Genomic DNA, 18,138 nt, shown 5'->3' with positions numbered 1-18,138 from the left:
GTTTCAGCCTGGCTGCCAAGAGCTGCTGGGTTCAAACTCTCGCGGAGTGTTTTCAGTATCTTCATTAAAGACACCAAGTACTGGCTTTACCTTGAAAAGTACTTAAGATTGTCTCAATAAGACTCGGAACAAAAGGGTTTGAATTAAAATGAAGTTTTTTACTACTTAATGTATTCCAAACAATATGCTCTGCTGTTGCTAGTTATCATATTAAAGGCCATTTAGTTTACTTTTTCTATTGTAAGGCCACTTTCCTCAACTTTATTCAGTTTTAATATGGTGGTATTTTATTTTAAGTGTCTCAACATTTATACCCCTGCAAGTGTAATTTTAAGAAGGGATTGAATTCATTCTGTGGCTCGGTTTGTTTGGCTTTCAGTCCAAACAAAAAGTAAAAAGTTGGTGGAGGGATTTCGATAATATTTCGAGGGATTACACTTAAGATTTGTCACCACTTGTTTATGTCGAAGGCACTTTTCATCCCGGATATAAAGCATATTTGTAAGTTGTTTGCCCTTTAGGTTCTGAAGGGTAGAAGACATGATTGTGATAAAGCTATAGATTCATTTTTAAATTTGCATAGGTTGTGGTTTCAATGTTGACAACAGTAACCCTACCATCTGCATCAATGACCTGGTGGATCTTACCAATCAGGCGCAGGGTCGCGACCTCCCAAGACTCACCACGGAGCAGCTGATTGGACGAACTGTGAGCCAGATTGAGGCTCTGATTGACAGGTTCCAGAGGGAGGGAATGGATAGCTTTAGACAGCAGTATTATGCAAGGTGGCTGCATAGGTAAGTGTTTTAGAGTTGAAAGTTATTCACTGATCAGCTAGTGGAGTTTCACAACAGACGTCGCATCATTAAACTTATTAACTGAAATTAAAAGCTCCAAATGTGCTTCTTTATAATTTAACTTATTATATTAAATAATCTTCGAATATGTGAGAGTATTTGTTGAAAAGTTATAGGTTGTGTTATGTTTATCACATCACCACTTTGAAATACTGCAGAATTATCTGCTGCAACACTTAAGTTTTCCCACATTGCCTCACTAAAAACCCTTTCCCACTTAGAAGCACAGTGAAAATGGCTTAATGCAACCAGCAAACAACCACAACAGCCTGCCAGTAACTCGCAGTCTTTTCAGGAAATGAAGCCAAACAAACTTGAATCTGAAAAGAAAGGTCTTTGATTTAATTTGATTTTCTAAGGGACTGCAAACGTTTCAAAGTATCTGAGCGTTAAATGGTTAAAATTGTAACATTTTGTGTATTTCTAGTAACAGTGTGGTGCGTCTGCAGACAGACGGAGACCAGGAAGTGACGGTGCGAGGGCTGGACGAGTATGGCTATCTCCTGGTGGAGACCTCCTCAGGGGAGACAATCAGTGTCCAGCCAGACGGAAACTCCTTTGATATGATGAAGAATTTGATAACGTTGAAACATCGATAAATATTATTGTGAATTTGATCGTTTGTTTGTTAGATGTGCTTGTAGAACACTGATACATTTCTAAATGGTCTTTGTTTGTATGTTTTTTTGATCACCTTGATAACACCAATACAATACAGAGGTGTGGGGCAAAGAAGTTGGTTGTTTATTATAGTTGTTGTTCTGATTGTCAGAATTGTTTATGAACAGTGTTGTGGATTTTAATTTATGTGCATTTTATCCTCTAACCTTTACAATGTTTATTATGAGATTATGATACAGTAAATTTGACTTGTGAAATTTGTCAACCAATCTTTTGATAATCTTTGTTGTGTATTTATGAATTATCCACCATTTCTTCTATTTAGTTGCTATTGTCTCTATTTAGTTGCTATATACATATTGTTTTTGCTCTGTTTGTTGGTTTGTTTGTTGGTTTGCTTGCGTCAAACTTTAACATTTGCCATAACTTTTGCAATATTGAAGATAGCAACTCCATACACTTCAACACTGTTATTTCGAACACTGATAATCCGAAGTCACCGTTATTTCGAAGTATTTTTCTGGTCCCGATCTTGACTCTTGTTTGTTTAATGTAAAATTTCATTGTTAATTCGAACTTATTTAAACCGAAGAAATCGTTAATTCGAAGTGATTCTGTCGGTCCCAACACTATAATTCGCACCTAATTATCAATCTTTAATCCGAAGTCAAAACTGCAAAATACTGAGCGTAATTTCACACCCTTGTCGTGGCGCGTCAAAAGCCGATAATTACACCTTTGTCGTCTGCGCGAACGCCGTTGTTCAGAGAGACATCGCGTATAATTAAAAAAAGGGTAATTCATTTCTGAAAATGTATGCATATGTATGTATGTCTGATAATTTGTGCTATTCTTTTTATTTTATATGATCTGGAATTAGAGAAAAATAAAAACAAGAAAAAGAATCGTTTTATTCCCCCGTTTGTTACGAGTAGAAATATATTGCTAGCTGTCTAGTTTACGTTTTTAAGTAATCGTGTAACGGAACCATGCGAATTCCACAACGTTTTATTTTTAAGGAATCAAAGAAGTCTTCTGTCAAATGTTTATTTCGAATTATCGTTAATCCGAAGTTTTTTAACAGTCCCGACGACTTCGAAATAACGGTGTTAAAGTGTATTTGGCATGCATGTTAATCTTATGGAGCTGCACATTTTGAGTGGTAAAAGGTCATGGTCATCCTTCAAGGTCAAAGGTCAAATATATGGGAGGGACATAGTGTTTCACAAACACATCTTGTTTTAGATTACAAAAGTATATGTGTATTTCTCTAATGTTTTTTGCTTTTGCAATATTTGGTGCATTTTTGAATTCCATTGAGAGAACTGTTTTTTTTAAGATCTTTATTATCTTACATATCACTTCATCGTCAAGTTTTCTATTCGTTATGTTTAAATTTTTTATATTTTGTCTACTTTACTAGTTTTTTGTTTGGTGAAGCTATAAACAAGATTGGAACATAATCAACAACATTTATTGCTGTTAGACAGAGGTGTAAAGTTGATCTTTTTTATTGTTTTTGCCTAATTCGTATGGTTGGAATGATGATGTTTTGTGTTGTTGTGTACTCATTTGCTTTTTGAACTGAGAGGCTATTATATACGATGTGTCATTGTTGTAATGGCCCTGTATTCCATTATTGTTAGTTGTTTATGCTTAGTTTTACTTGAGCAGTTAATAATATTATGAGCCAATAGGTAATTGTTTACAGTTTACATTCAGTTACGTTCACTCAGTAAGGCTTTCTGTAAATTATTGATGTTTGTTAATCTTAAAATAATAATGTCATACTTGTTTCACCGAAAACCTCAATACATGACTGTGGGTTTTATGCCCCGGGTAGGGTGGCATATGGCAGTTGAACTGTCCGTCAGTCAGTATGTCAGCCTGTCCATCCGTCCGAAAAACTTTAACATTGGTCATAACTTTTTCAATATTCAAGATAGCAACTTGATATTTGGCATGCATGTGCATCTCATGAAGCTGCACATTTTGAGTGGTGGAAGTTCAGGTTCAAGGTCCCATCACAATCAAAGGTCAAAAAAAAATTCAAAGAGGCATTCTCATGAAGCTGCACATTTTGAGTGGTGGAAGTTCAGGGTCAAGGTCATCCTTCAAGGTCAAAGGTCAAACAAAATAAAAAAATTCAAAGCGGCGCAATAGGGGGCATTGTGTTTCTGACGAACACATCTCTTGTTGAATATGATTTTTTACAGTAAACTGTAATACTTATTTTATTCCTTCTGCCATTTAACAATTTAATCAATATATTAATATTATTAAAATGTTCAATTGTAATTTTTCCTTTGTTCTGTGCACACATGTGTATTATTCAGTAGTCGATCTTTAAAGTTATCAACACTTACTAAGTAGATCTTTAAAGTTATCAACACTTACTAAGTAGATCTTGAAAGTTATCAACACTTACTAAATGCATTGCGGGTAAATAATGATTTAATTTGTAACCATGTGCTGTTTTATTATTTTTACCAGGAGGAAAATACTGGTTATTAGATTGACAAATGTTGGCGGGCGGGGGGGAACAAGCTTGTTCGGGCCATTACTATGTCGTTCATTGTGAGATTTTAAAATCATTTGGCACATATGTTCAAAATCATTGGATGGTGTGTCACGCGTAAGAATTATGTCGATATCTCAAAGGTCAAGGTCACACTTTGAGTTCAAAGGTAAAAAATGGCCATAAATGAATCGGTGCGGGCCATAACTATGTTGTTCATTGTGAGAATTTAAAACCATTTTTGCACATTTTTTCACAATCATTGGACAGCATGTCGCGGGAAAGAATTACATTGATATATCCAAGGTCATGGTTGCCACGACTAAAGATAGATTGTTCATAGTTATTTTGAAACAAGGGGGATAACTGTGAACAATCAGTAACAATGCACATTTTGAGTTATCTCCCTTTATCAGACTTTTTTTAAATTGAAATCAAGGTCGCCACAAGTAAAAATAGATTGAATTTGATACAAGGGGGGTAACAATGCACATTTAGAATTGTCTCCCTTTATCAGACTTTTTTTTTCAAATTGAAAACCTGGTTTTTGTGACAATTTTGTCCCTTGTTAATTAAATACTTCTAATAGCAAAACTACATGCATTATCATCTGGTTCTTTTATGTAAAAAAAGGTCACTGATGTAATTCTAGTAATGTTAAGTCTTTAATATGGGTTGTATATACATTGACAGATAGATCATAGAAACATTCATCATTTTGCTATGAAAGATTCTCATATGCGACACTTGACACAATGATGCCAGTAAAAAAGGCAGCTTTAAATGGGAATGTGTAAATAACCTTGGTTTGTACTGTGTGCACGTGTGTTTGTGTGTGTGCATGCGTTTTACTAGATGTTTTTACTTTTATTAGAGCTCTTTACAATGTCACATATTAAGTACCACATGACATTCTACTTCACCACTCATATTAACCTTTTTGTTGTGCGTTTTATAAAAAATTCACATGGTGGGTGTGTAACTGTACACTGTACGTCGTTCAGTCACTGTGGTTGGTGCCCAATGCAATATGTTTTCATAAACCAGTGCCATAGCTAGGCCTAAAGATAAGGTTCAGCACTCTTTGACCCCAAGGTCCCACCCTGCCCCTTCGGACCCCCACCATCCCCTTTTTAGTGATCTGATCAGATTATAATTTTAAAAAATACTAAATTTTAACAGAGAAAAAAGTAATTATAAGGAAATAACTGTACTTTCACTGAAATTTTATGTAATTTCAAATATGTATATACTTGGTACATTCTATATTGAAAGTATGCCATAGGGATATAATGACTGATTGGGATAAGATGCCCCTTTTTACCAAAAATAGAGTACCCTGCCCTTTTCTTATCCAAGCTGGAGCACTGTAAACTATACGCAAAACACTTGAGAACAATGTTTGCAATCATATAAGCATGGAAATGAACTATGTTTGTAATACTGGACATGTGTATTCAGATGTGTGTTTTTATGGTGTGCATGTTAACGTATCTCTGTTATTTATTATGATATATGATATATATTTCCTATTTTGTTTACCAGTGTTTATTGGTTTAGGTATATTCTCTTTGTACTGGTTCTTATACACAAGATTTTCATATACCACAAGGTATAAGCTTTTGAATATTTACACCAAGCTTTAAGCGTTGTTTTCATTATGAATAGAGAAGCGCTTATTTAAATTGCATGCTAATGGGAAAATTATTTGAAGAAAAATTCGCTCGTTCAATAGTCATCCCCTTGCAATATAATATTATTATATATAACTACTGTACATTATAGTTAGTGTTGTTATACCAGGTATTAAATACTAATTACGCAACTTATTGGTCTTATTTGTAACCGACCATCGATGTCAAACTTTGTATTGTGCCCTGTAAGATTTTTGTAAAATAAAATTTTATAAAAAGCTGACGGTTTTGCTCAAAGATCAGCGTTTTTTGAAAGTAAGGCTTAATGCATGTGAGTATAGTGTCATCCCAGATAAGCCCGTGGAGTCCGCACAGGCTAATCAATTACGACACTTTCCGCTCTTTTGGCATTTTGTTTGTAGGTAGTATCTTTAACGAAAATCCAGGTTAGGTGGAAAGTGTCGTCCCTCATTAGCCTGTCCAGACTGCACGGGCTAATCAGGGATAACACTGTACGCACATGCATTAAGCCCAGTTTTCTCAGAACGCGGCTAAAAAGATCTCTAGTTTTACTGTGTATGGTTGTCGCAGTGATCACCTTGAGACCTGGGATACGCTATGTGTTGAAAGTATGGCAAAGAAAACTTCGCCGTCCAAGGGACCATGCTTTTTTCTATTTTAAAGAATATTTTCTGAAAAGGAACTTTGTAGAATCTTATGTTTACAGTTTGATAAACACGGTCAGTTTAATACGCGCATTTTATAGTGAAATATTTAAACATTTGGGTGTTGTTTTGTGATATGCAGAGAAGTCGATTTATCTCGAGGAAGCGCCGCAAGTCCTGTTTAGTTACTACCTACCAAGCTCGCATGCACCGAGATAGAAGCGAAGCCGGGTCTTCTATGGGAGAGCGGGACTGCCCGTGTGTATCTCGTTTCTATGTGATTGCCAGTATCGTGTTACCCGGGGATCGTGCCGTCCGAAACAATTGTCATATTTTTGATATAACAATGTGTCATTTTGCTACATTAACAACTCGGAACTATCTCTCTGTTTATCATAACTGAATAAATGAATTAGTAATTATAAAATCGCCGTGTAAGTTATGTTTCGTTGTGGCGCCGTCGACGAATACATTTGCATAAATTATGGCGTGAGCATACGCAAGTGGACAAGTATATGGGTGTGAATTTTGGGGACTTCATTAAAAATGGAAATGGCCTGAAACGGTGGCTAAATTAGAAGCAACGAGTCCATCTTATTTGTAAAATTGAATAATTTTCAGAACTGTTATAATTATTTTGCGTTCCGAATTTTTCGAAACAATGGTTTATGACATATTTGATTATTTTGGGAGTTTATGTTCTCAAATTTGCATAATATATGTGTACCAATATGATATACAATTATATGGGTGTGTGTATTCGCATATTAATATTTGAATTTTATAACCATGTACTAAATACTTCAAGATATAGTTCTAGTTAACGTCACCTTACGTTCCGAATGTTGATGTATATGCATGAGTACGGGTTTTTGCTCCTGAAGACTTTATGTAAATGTCACATTTTCTTTGAACCACAAAATGTCAGGTAACCTGTTGTTGGACCCAATAAACAAGAGCCGGAACTGACGTTGCTCAAATTAGCTATGCTTCTTGGTGTATATAGGTTTGATTTGGTAATCCCTCAAGAGAGGAAAATGCCATACTCCTTAAAGGGGCCGTCCAACAGATTTTGGCGTGTATTGAAGCTTGTCAGTAAACGCTTTATATTGATAAATTTAAACATTTGAACTATAAATCTCCAGTAAAAAAACAACAACAAGAATACAATTTTAAAAAAAGGAAAAGAGTCACCCTTAACAGGGCTCGAACCACTGACCCCTGGAGTCCTGGAGTAAAAAGCTTCCCGCACAAACCACTCGACCATCTACGCTCATATTCAGAGAGGATGTATTGTTTAGCTATATAAGCAATCCTCGTAGTTTCCCAAAATATCGAATCGCGTCGATACGACGCTTTATATAGTGGACGGCCCCTTTAAAGGGATAGAACATCTGAACTTTTCAGAAATTCTAGCAAAGTCATAAAGAACTATATGTATAATCACAATTAACACGTAATTAAAGCGAGAATATAACTCGAAAGGAAGTTACATCACACCCATTGGTCTTCACTACGGTCATGGTAACGGAATATGATTACAAGTATTCTATGGTTTCAAGCGATGAATAAACAAATTGTAACTTTATTTCTTCGAGAAGCGTGTAACTATTAAATAAGATTTTGTTTTGGCTATACTGCTGCTTAAGATGATGAGGATGATGGCACCTTATAAATTGCAGTAACAAATCTATTATAGCCCAAAGAAAGATCGTTAGCAAAATAGAAATACTATTGTACAAAAGTAATTTATTTATGTCGCCCAGACGTAAAATTTGATCGTTTAACCTTCACCTAGGCAGCATATTAATCGCCGATGAAAAACGTCTGTATTTGATCGAATTCCGGCAAATAATACGGCGCAATTAATCACTGTTTTGCCATGAAAAGTCGCGTTAAAATACCGGCTTTCGTCGCTATGGTTTTCGCTAATTCAGAAGTGGTTTATGAGAAAACGAGAAAGACGGAACAATGACAGAACGTGATTTGTCGCAAATTGAGGCATTAACACCTTTTAATGGCGAAATCCGGCACGGATCGCTACGAACACTATCAAAATGTGTGTTCATTTTCCCCGCCATAGGATCTGCACAATCGTGGCTCAATAGCGCGGAAGAATAACTAAGAGCACAAACAATGGTTCTAGAATGGCCGATTGTTCCCCAGGCAGGGTTCAGGGTGAGGGTTACTGGAATGCGACAAGCACAGTTCGTCTGCTCATTAAATGCTAGTATCCCATTCAAAAATGCAGCTGTTATAATAACGGATGCAGTCAATCGCCGGAGCATGCGCACTCGTAATTGTAAAATTGATATTTAACTGCGTCATTAGAAAGAGAATAATATCGAAATTGCATACTAGTATATGTCATACTACACAGTCGAAAGTCCATTTGTGTTAGATTTCTGATTGTTATCATCTTAGTTGTCTGGTAGAAACTACGGCTTGCATGTATGTGACTATGAGTATCCATCCCCTTTGTTGCTTTCGTTAAAACTTGTATTTTGGACATGGTTTTAATGGAATATCCATTCGAATTGAATTTCAAATACAATTAAGCACTGGTTCGATAAAAGAGCATCGAACGCAGAACCACAATCCGATTGCAAACAGCAAAATATTTATATAAAATATATTTGCGTTTCAACTATTGAGAGTATTCTAACGTCGTATGTGTCATTTCTATGAAACATAAAAAAGGTAGAATGTAGCTAGTTATATTCGTACCAAAAAAATACATCGTTTGACTTTTTACGGGATTTGTGGCAATTAAAAATTGCATATGAAATACACGTGGAATAAAAACAAATTCACTGCTATATAAAGATTGCATTTGAGTACGTACTTCATGCAGTTTAACCCATTTATGCCTAGCGTCTAGAAAAAAACGACTTGGCAAACAGTGTAGACCCAGATTAGACGGGTTAAATTCAAATACGAAACTGTGCTCCTCGATTATTTCATTGTTTCCTTAGTGTCCGTGTATTTAAAAAAAAGAAAAAATAATCGTTATCTTCTTTTGTGTTGTAACTACATGGTGAAACCGAATTCATATCATCTCCTCGGCATGTACCCATGTAATAAGTATTAACGCAGATATAGAGCTTATGTGTGCAATTTTCAGTTTTTTCATCATGTCTATATATTTATTTTGTGTATAAGCGCCAAACAATACGCGTCTGTAATGACATAATGAATGAGTACTGTTAACGTAGAGTTGCATTCACTCTTTATTACTGGAATTATTTTAAATACACATGAAAAATGATTGCAAAAAGAACCATTTAACTCGAACGTTTTTAAAATATCTTGACAATTTCGTACGTGGTAATAAACTACATTATCAAAATGAACATATCTGAAACAATAAAGTATGATATGATAGTGTAATATTGAAGTGTCTAGCAAATTTAACTATATATTCTATTGTAATATTGTAATATTTAAGTGTATAGCAAAACAAAATATATACATGTGTATTCTGAAGTGGTTAGTGGGTAGCTGATTATTCCAGACACAAGTACAAAAAACTACTATGGATAAAATACGAACGCAACATTGATAAATACGTTACATATATCAAAAGGAGTAACTTGTGTAAAATTTTAAATTGTAATCCCTGTGTTTCTGGTAATAAATTGTGTGAAAGAGGGAATTTCTGTAAGAAATATTCTAAATACAGAAAAAACTATACTAGACATCCCTATTTTTTTTAATATCCAATTTAGAAGGATGGGAGAGTCCACTAGACATAAATGGGTTAATTCATTGGAATATCGACAACCACTGGTTTATGTTTGGCAGAACGGTTATGTTCCTCAAGAAGCATCCCTTTATTAACTGTGTGTTATTTGTTATGTGGGTGAAACTTAGTTGTACTTGCTCGTTCGCATTGAATGCAATTCAAATATTCATTTAAATTAATTTCGCATTTATTATTAATATGAGAAAGTTTCTGATATACCGGTAATCGCTAACAGTGATTGATTGATGAGCAGCTTACGTTAGACGATTCTAAAGGCGATATAAACAAAAATGTCCATATTTGTCCTTAAGCATACAAATAGATAATTAACTTAAAATATTAGTTAGTTATGTACTAATACATTAGGTTTTGTGCTTAGTAAGGTTTTCATCTATTTCAAGAAGGCATTGCGTTCGGTTAATTCGTTCCACCAATAGCTGTGTGCTGGTATTTATCCACGTTCAAGCAATTGTGTACACCCTTTCGAACGAGATCAAACAAACAATCGGGAGGTCTTTCAGAAAGTATGTCAGCTTACAAACAGTGGAATAATTAGTTAATCAAACGACTCATCTTTTAAATTATAAAAAAATCACCTTTGTTCTCTTTTCCTCAGTATTCCATATTAGCAATCTAATATAACTTGACACCAATGATCAATGGGACAGATTTGCAACAAATGCACAATACATAAAGAAAATATTGCTCAAACACAGGGTCACACCCGCCATGTTTGAACTACTTTAGAGTTTATTACTTCATCAGGTCTCGCAGCTCAAAGTTGTTTTAAACATATTAGGACCATTCAATCGATTTTAATTATTTACTCAAAAAATATCACTGCCATCGCGCAAAAAAAGAAATATAACTCACTACGGTATCCTTTAAACAGTTATGTTACATACAGTTAAAGTGAATTAAATGTTTTCCTATATTCTGTATAAATGTTATCATAACATAACATTTTATTTAAGACTTGTACAAGAACATCTTCTTCAACACATAACTTAAATATATAATCAACATGAATAAAATCAATAATAAATACATATAATTTCATCTTTTCAGCGTTTATTTCACAGTCAAAAAGTAATTCTAGGATGAACACTGTATTAATTATAAATGTAAAAAAAAGTGCACTTTTAAAATATAGGCCTTCTTTTTTTTTAAATTGACCAATATTAATACAATGTTTTTCAATCGTTAAATTTAAACGCAGCGTAAATTAAACAACATAAAGTTTTACATTTAAAAGATCTTATAATATATAATGTTATTACAATACGTCAAAACCTAATGGATTTTTGTATGATGGATGTTTAAAAATATATTTCTCACAGATTTTGGAAATAAAAACTCATTAAGTACATTTGAAGAAGATCATTTTTTCACAAATAATATTGTTCTCACAGCGGTGGGGAATAGAAACTCGTGTATCGCATTTAATTTTATTTCTTTATTTGAATTAATTGGTGATGTTGCACGAACAGCTCATAAAAATTTAAAAAGCCACTTACATGGTGCCGATATATTGTTTGAATCTTGCTCTGTTTAAAAAGTGGGGAATTATTAACCCATTTATGCCTATTGGACTCTCCCATCCTTCTAAATTGGATCCATTTATTTCCAAAATTAGGGATGTCTAGTATATTTTTTTCTATATTTAGAATATTTCTTACATAAATTCTTTTAAGCAAACAGCGTAGACCCTGATGAGACGCCGCATCATGCGGCGTCTCATCTGGGTCTACGCTGTTTGCAAAGTCCTTTTTTCAGGACGCTAGGCATAAATGGGTTAAACGAAAAAGAAAACTTGATTTGCAATCATCATTTGGAAATCGAAATGACATGGTAAATAGTTTCTGTGACAGCTATTAAATCCATAATGGTTTCCTGTCAAAATCTTGTGTCATCCTCCACTTGTCATATTGATATCCCTGTGTTACGGCGATAATGAATTTGCAGATGCATTGAATTGTACCCTGGCCCACTATTTGTCTTTGGCAAATATAATGAAAACAATTCACAGCTTCAGCAATTTAAAACTCACTGCCGAAGTTCGAATATTTGATTTTCATATACAACCCAAGTGGCAAAACGCTCGGCGAATCGAAGCCAAATATTGAGTCCAATGTTTTAAATTAGTCAAGTTTCGAAATTCCTCCCTCGATAATAAAAATATCATCTTGGATTTCAGCCTGCAGTATGTTATTAAAAATCCATCAATAGGGGGCGTTCCGCTATCCATGCACGCCGTCTCGAAATAAGTGGCCAATGACAGCTGGTTATTTGTTCAGCCGACCAATCAACGCTCGTGAATAGTAGTCCAGCTGTAAGCTCCACCCATCGTCTCAAAATGACCCGTATTATCTTGTCTTCGTAATCCCAGGGCCTAGTCAACGTATTGAAACTTAATATATTAAAACAAAAACTCTTTGAACGAGAAGTCAGATAATTTATTTAATCGCGATTATCGGTCCGACCCAAAATGCCGTCGGAAGAAAATTAAAGGCAGTGAATCATGAAATTAAACTTGGAATCGGCTCACAGGTGTGCGAGTGAAGAGGCCGAATGAATTCGTTCGCTGAGATAGGTATTTCAAATAGCGTGCTCGCGTAATACGATAGCCGATCTTAATTTATTTATTGGAGGATTACATTTTAGGAGTTGAATTAATTTTTAATTTTGTCTTTTTTTCAAAATCGCGTGTGGGAAAATCCACAATATGTAATTTCACCAATACGCTGATCTCACAGCACAGCGATAAATAAAATAAATCACCCGCGAACGAGAATTGTATTCATATATATCCGCTCGTCAATAAGCACAAAAGTATGTATTTTACGATGACAACATATTTTAATCCTGACATATTGGTTCCTCGTTGCACCACGCCAGACAATCAAATGTGAAGCTGATGTAAGTCCAAGAACTTCGAATGGCGAAAGTGTGACTGCCATAATGCATTCGAGTTTAATTTGACGTGCCCCGGCAAACGAACGTGCCCAATCACAAAACGTTGGAAACAAACAGGAGCTTCATTATCAGAGTGAGCCGGTTCAGAAGCACAACCGTGCCTGCTCGTCTGTGACAAACAAGCGCCTCTGACAAACGTGCTCGATTGGTGGTTTTGGAATCTCGACTCGATTCGCAGCCGTGATTCGAACGTGCCGTCGATCAGAAATCGTGGACTTAAACAAATCATTGGAAATGTAGAAATGAATTGACATACTTGGAACAATAAACAAGATCGTGTTGTTTCTTCGATTCTTAAACTTGATTTATTGGATTTAATGATGCAAGGTGAGTTAATGACAATATTGTTTTCACTGGGGATGACGTAGCTATGCCGCTGTCAATGGCTCAAGTTCAAATAGCAAAGTAACTTTAAAATTTGATCACATCCATTTTGTTTCATTTTTATTTAATTGTTATTCTCTCGTCTCCTGGGCAAACAAATAATAATTCAGATACAAATATGTAATTTGAGATACGAACACGATTATCTCGCGATTAATCAGACACTGGCATGGATTAAGATTAACGGTCATAAATTGTAATTTAAAGGACACTTCAAAATTTAAAATTGTTGATTTTATTTTTTTCGTTCATTCCTTTTATTATTTATTCTTTGGTTACGGCCGAATAAACATGTTACTATTATAATGCACGGTAAATTATGTATTAACTCACTCTACAGTTTTAATCCAATACCATGTTCTTTATAACATAAATAGTCACTAATTTACATACAAATAAATAACTTCTTGTGATACAAATAATAATTGTATAAATAATTTTCTTACGCTAACAAATTTTACGAAGTTCATTACATCTCCATAAACCTTTCGACATTGATAATATTTATACTGATAAAATAATCTCGTCTAGCGTTGGTACTTCACTATAATTTATTAACAGAACATGCGATTTCGCAGTCGTTTAAATTAACAACTTTTTCTTCCCAACCCGTCGTATATTTTGGGTATTTGTTTGTTTAACAGTTTATAGAGGCTATCATTTTAAACTGTTTTAAAAGTGGTGTTTAATATTGCAACCCGATCTGACAATGAAATCCTTTGAAGTGAAGGACGCTGTCACTTCTTAATAGATTCTTACCCATTTAGTCGCACTATCAACTTTCATGTTTCAGGTAATTTCGCGATCATCATTTGAACACAAACGTACCAAACGCAACGACAGATTTCTAATTTAAACAGACTGTGTAAAATGAAATGGATCATTGTATATAAACAAACTTTTCGTATTTTATTTCGCTTATAGCGTTTTCGCAATGGGTGTACATTACTAATTTACAATAATAGCATAGCATATGCATAGTTTTACTATAGACTATAAATCATAATAACACAATATGAAAATAGGAAATTATTAAGTGGGTTACCACCCCAAAATAATACTGTAATTGAAATAATTAGCAGTCTCTCATACTGTGCTATTTTTTTAAGAACAAAATACCAAAAAAATATTACGCAATATAAGCCATACTATAAATTATCGCTTCTTTACACGGGCGAAATCAGAACATGAATTAAACTTTAAATGTTGAGTTAGATTGAATAGATTGAACAATATTATACCGAAGGAATACAATCCTTTTACTTCAAACAGTTTGAAAGAAATCAACTGTGTTTTCACAAAGTTAGTTATAGAACAATTTATGTAGCAAGAAATTAAAAAAATAAGAAAGCCTTTCAGAAAAAAACACTTTAATAGTATAATATAAACGTGAAAAAAAAACATGCGTATTGTAAACGACGATATTACATTTTAATTAGATGTCATCATTTTGCTTGACATGGACAATATTAATCAAATCACGGTTGTCTCCTTAATTTGTAATCAGTGATCCATTTGATTGAAATGTAACATTACCCCACGTCTTTGAAACCGAAGTCAACCGCGCATAGGCCATTCGAGTTTCCCTAAATACCGTATTGCCCCGTCTGAATGAGATTTTAGAGCCGGATAATTTGTCAGGATTTAGATCAGTGCGTGGAACATTTTTCACAGAAACAGATGCTGTCACTCTTCTTCTTGTAGCGTTAAGTACAAAAGTTGACATTACTTCCCATCACAAACCTTCATGTATTTTTTCCACAACGAGTCCTTGTTTCTTTCAAATACTGATTCTATTTGCAGTAAGTCACAAAAGTACACGGATATTTTCAAATTATTTCATAAACTTGAAAATTAAATTAGTTGCGCAAACGTTTTTATATCCCTCCCCCAATAACCTATTTTAATATTAACAAATATAACCGATAACATTGAGTTTATAAACAATTCTCAATATATGTATTTTTAAACACTTTCTTAGTGATTTAGAAGCAAATACAACTTGCGATTACCGTCTATATCCGAGACTTTCTATCACATTCAAGAATTATTAATTTTACATTTTCACTAAAACAATCATACGAAGTATAAAACATTTTTTGGCACTTCATTTAGCATATGATTTATATAAAAGACTTACGTTACACATAAGCAAACCGATAAATACTCAGTATCGTGACTTAATCTGTGAATTTTCCAATGACATGTATTATGTTGTTGTTGTTGTTGTTTGTTTGTTTTCGGTCTCCCTTTTTACTGTTTATTATAATATTTCATGTACATAATATTTCGAAAATAATATTGTGCGATGGAAAATAAACTATGCAATTACTTAATATATCACTTTATATTTTACATGAATATCCATTTACATTTTAGTTACGAATGCAATTCCCTTTTCGGAAAAAAGTTCAGTTTTTATGGTATCTTTGTATATATGAAATCGACATAAATTAATTATTTTAATGTTATTGAATTTATTTTTTAAAACGTGATAAGTGACATACTAGTATAAGCCGAGTATTTTTATTCGTCGATCAATTAATCGACTTACCACAATTTAATATATAAAATTTTCACCGAACAAACCATTAATTAGTTTTACCGTTAAAAACGTTAAATAATGTCTTGAATGTTTTTTTATCAAACTCAAAGAAACACTCAAAACATTGAAAATAGTCCAGGCCGCCTCTTTCGCGGTTAGCTCCGTTGTAAAGCCGACCAGGTGCGTGTTAGTTAACTGGGCTCTTATTTTGGACCTTTCATATGGTAAACTTACCTCTTAGTCTCCATGTGACACTGTCTGTACAAGTGGTGTTGACAAACACCTCGTCGTAAATACAGATAACTGAAATAAGCTGATTTTTGCAACACTTTAATCCATGAAAAAAAGTAATATTATATCGCTTCTCTGGGACTACGTGACGTGTTTATATGAAGCAGGCGAACGAATTTTTTTTTTTAAATATATCCGATACAAATTGGGGTGATAGATCTGCTTAACTTGTTTGTTGTTGTGATTTTGTTTTTTATGTGTTCTTGTTGTTGTTGTTTGTGTTTTTCGTTTCATTTTCGTAAAGTTACAAGTTGATTCAACGTATGATATTTTTGTTTACAAACATCTTTCAACTCATTCATCCTTCTGGATTTTTACAATGTTATTAAGCGAATATGATCGAAGGAATAAAAAATGAGCAAAGACTCAACCAGAAAGAGACCTTTTATATACGATTTTCTATTTAACGTCCCCGCGTGGGTAGATTTTCGGATGGCTGACCAAAAATAAGCAGCATTTTGACAATGTGAAAACAATCTTGTTATACTGAGTGCAATTCGAATGCCTAAACATGCTTTATTTACTGTTATTACGATGCCTAATCTACCCGTAGGCAGAGTTTTATATCCTCGCAAAGTTGTCCCTGCTCTAACAATTTAATTTAGACGGTTTATTCAAATAACACAAAAGTTTCATTTGGGAATGGGAAGGTCTTTTTTATTTGTCGTTAATATATGTAGTTATACATTTAACTCGCCATTTCATAATTAACTTTAAGTATTTATCCAATTATTGTTGATCTATAATATTTTGTGATAATATGGTTTGTAGTTTCAAACGTTTCAAGTTTCACATTATTTAAATGAAGGTATACAGAAGGCCAAACGCGCAAGTGGTCAATGTGTATATACAGATTTTACCCAATAAACATTTAAATATTAAGACACTGTGGGAATAAGTTGCATTTCAAACGAAAAATACCGTTTGATATTTAACATATTCGTCAACATAATACAATATATAATGATAATATAGAATACTATTTTTAAAGTAGCTATGAACAATTAAAATGATATTAAAATGTATTTACATGGCTTTCTAGACGTATTTTAAATAAGCTTTAAAAAAATATATATACGCTGTACGATGTATTTCAGGGCTCGAAATTAACACTCGCAAAATGCGAGTGAAAAATACTGATTGCGAGTTAAGTTTTAAGCCACTAGTAATTTTTTGCGAGTAAAGAAATAGTGAAAAAAAGAGTAATATTGCTAAATGCGCTTGACGTCATGAACGCTAAACGATAGGTCATAGAACGTCCGATTACCCGTATGCGGAAGCGCGCACCTTGTATGAAGACTGGTATACTTATAGTACAGATACGTGGATTATATTGGTACAAAGAACGTGAAACAGTCGACTCATTCACACGTGTTCATTGAACTTGAACAGACATGGCGTCAAAGCGAAAAATAAGTTGTTACTTTTTGCCCACAGACGGAAATAACAATACGAAAGATAAAGCAAAGTTAACCGTCGAGTAAAAAAAAAAACGAAATTAAATTATGTTTCCAGCAAAATTTGCGAGAATGTTTTTGATTTTGCGAGTTGGTATTAAAGTTGCTCGCAATGTTTTGCAAGTAGAAAAAAAAGTTAAATTCGAGCCCTGGTATTTGATATATTGTATTATGGTATATTTGTGCTAACCTCTAGTGAAAAAAATCACAGTCAATTGAAGCATAACTGTAAATAACTAGTATCATACGTAAAATACACTGTAAAATGGAACACCCATACTCTTGGATATTGTTTTTCTGAAAGAGTGCCACTAGTCTCGATACAGTTAAAATAAACTTTATATAATTAACTTTAAATATGATCGTGATGATACATATTGATATTTTAACATTTTCATATAGTACATTTTCCATAAAATGTTGTAAAAGTAATTAATTGACATCG

General features: G+C 33.8%; 2 protein-coding genes across 5 annotated transcripts in view; both read left to right on the top strand.

Moving 5' to 3' along the window:
• Positions 1 to 5,910, top strand: part of LOC127852785 (biotin--protein ligase-like) — a 33,966-nt gene extending 28,056 nt beyond the window's left edge. For all 3 annotated transcript variants that reach the window (XM_052386753.1, XM_052386754.1, XM_052386752.1), the window contains exons 12-13: positions 584 to 797; positions 1,285 to 5,910. In XM_052386753.1, the coding sequence (XP_052242713.1) occupies positions 584 to 797; positions 1,285 to 1,456 (386 nt within the window). In that variant the 3' untranslated portion in view covers positions 1,457 to 5,910. The remainder of the gene's footprint in view (positions 1 to 583; positions 798 to 1,284) is intronic.
• Positions 5,911 to 12,419: 6,509 nt separating this feature from the next.
• LOC127852789 (single-minded homolog 1-like) overlaps positions 12,420 to 18,138 on the top strand; it is a 36,239-nt gene continuing 30,520 nt past the window's right edge. For both annotated transcript variants that reach the window (XM_052386770.1, XM_052386767.1), the window contains exon 1: positions 12,420 to 13,343. The gene's annotated coding sequence lies outside the window, so the exon portion shown is untranslated. The remainder of the gene's footprint in view (positions 13,344 to 18,138) is intronic.

This window comes from Dreissena polymorpha, chromosome 12 (genome assembly GCF_020536995.1).
Source record: "Dreissena polymorpha isolate Duluth1 chromosome 12, UMN_Dpol_1.0, whole genome shotgun sequence".
NCBI classification, from domain to species: Eukaryota; Metazoa; Mollusca; class Bivalvia; order Myida; family Dreissenidae; genus Dreissena; species Dreissena polymorpha.
This window is presented reverse-complemented; position numbering and strand designations above follow the sequence as displayed.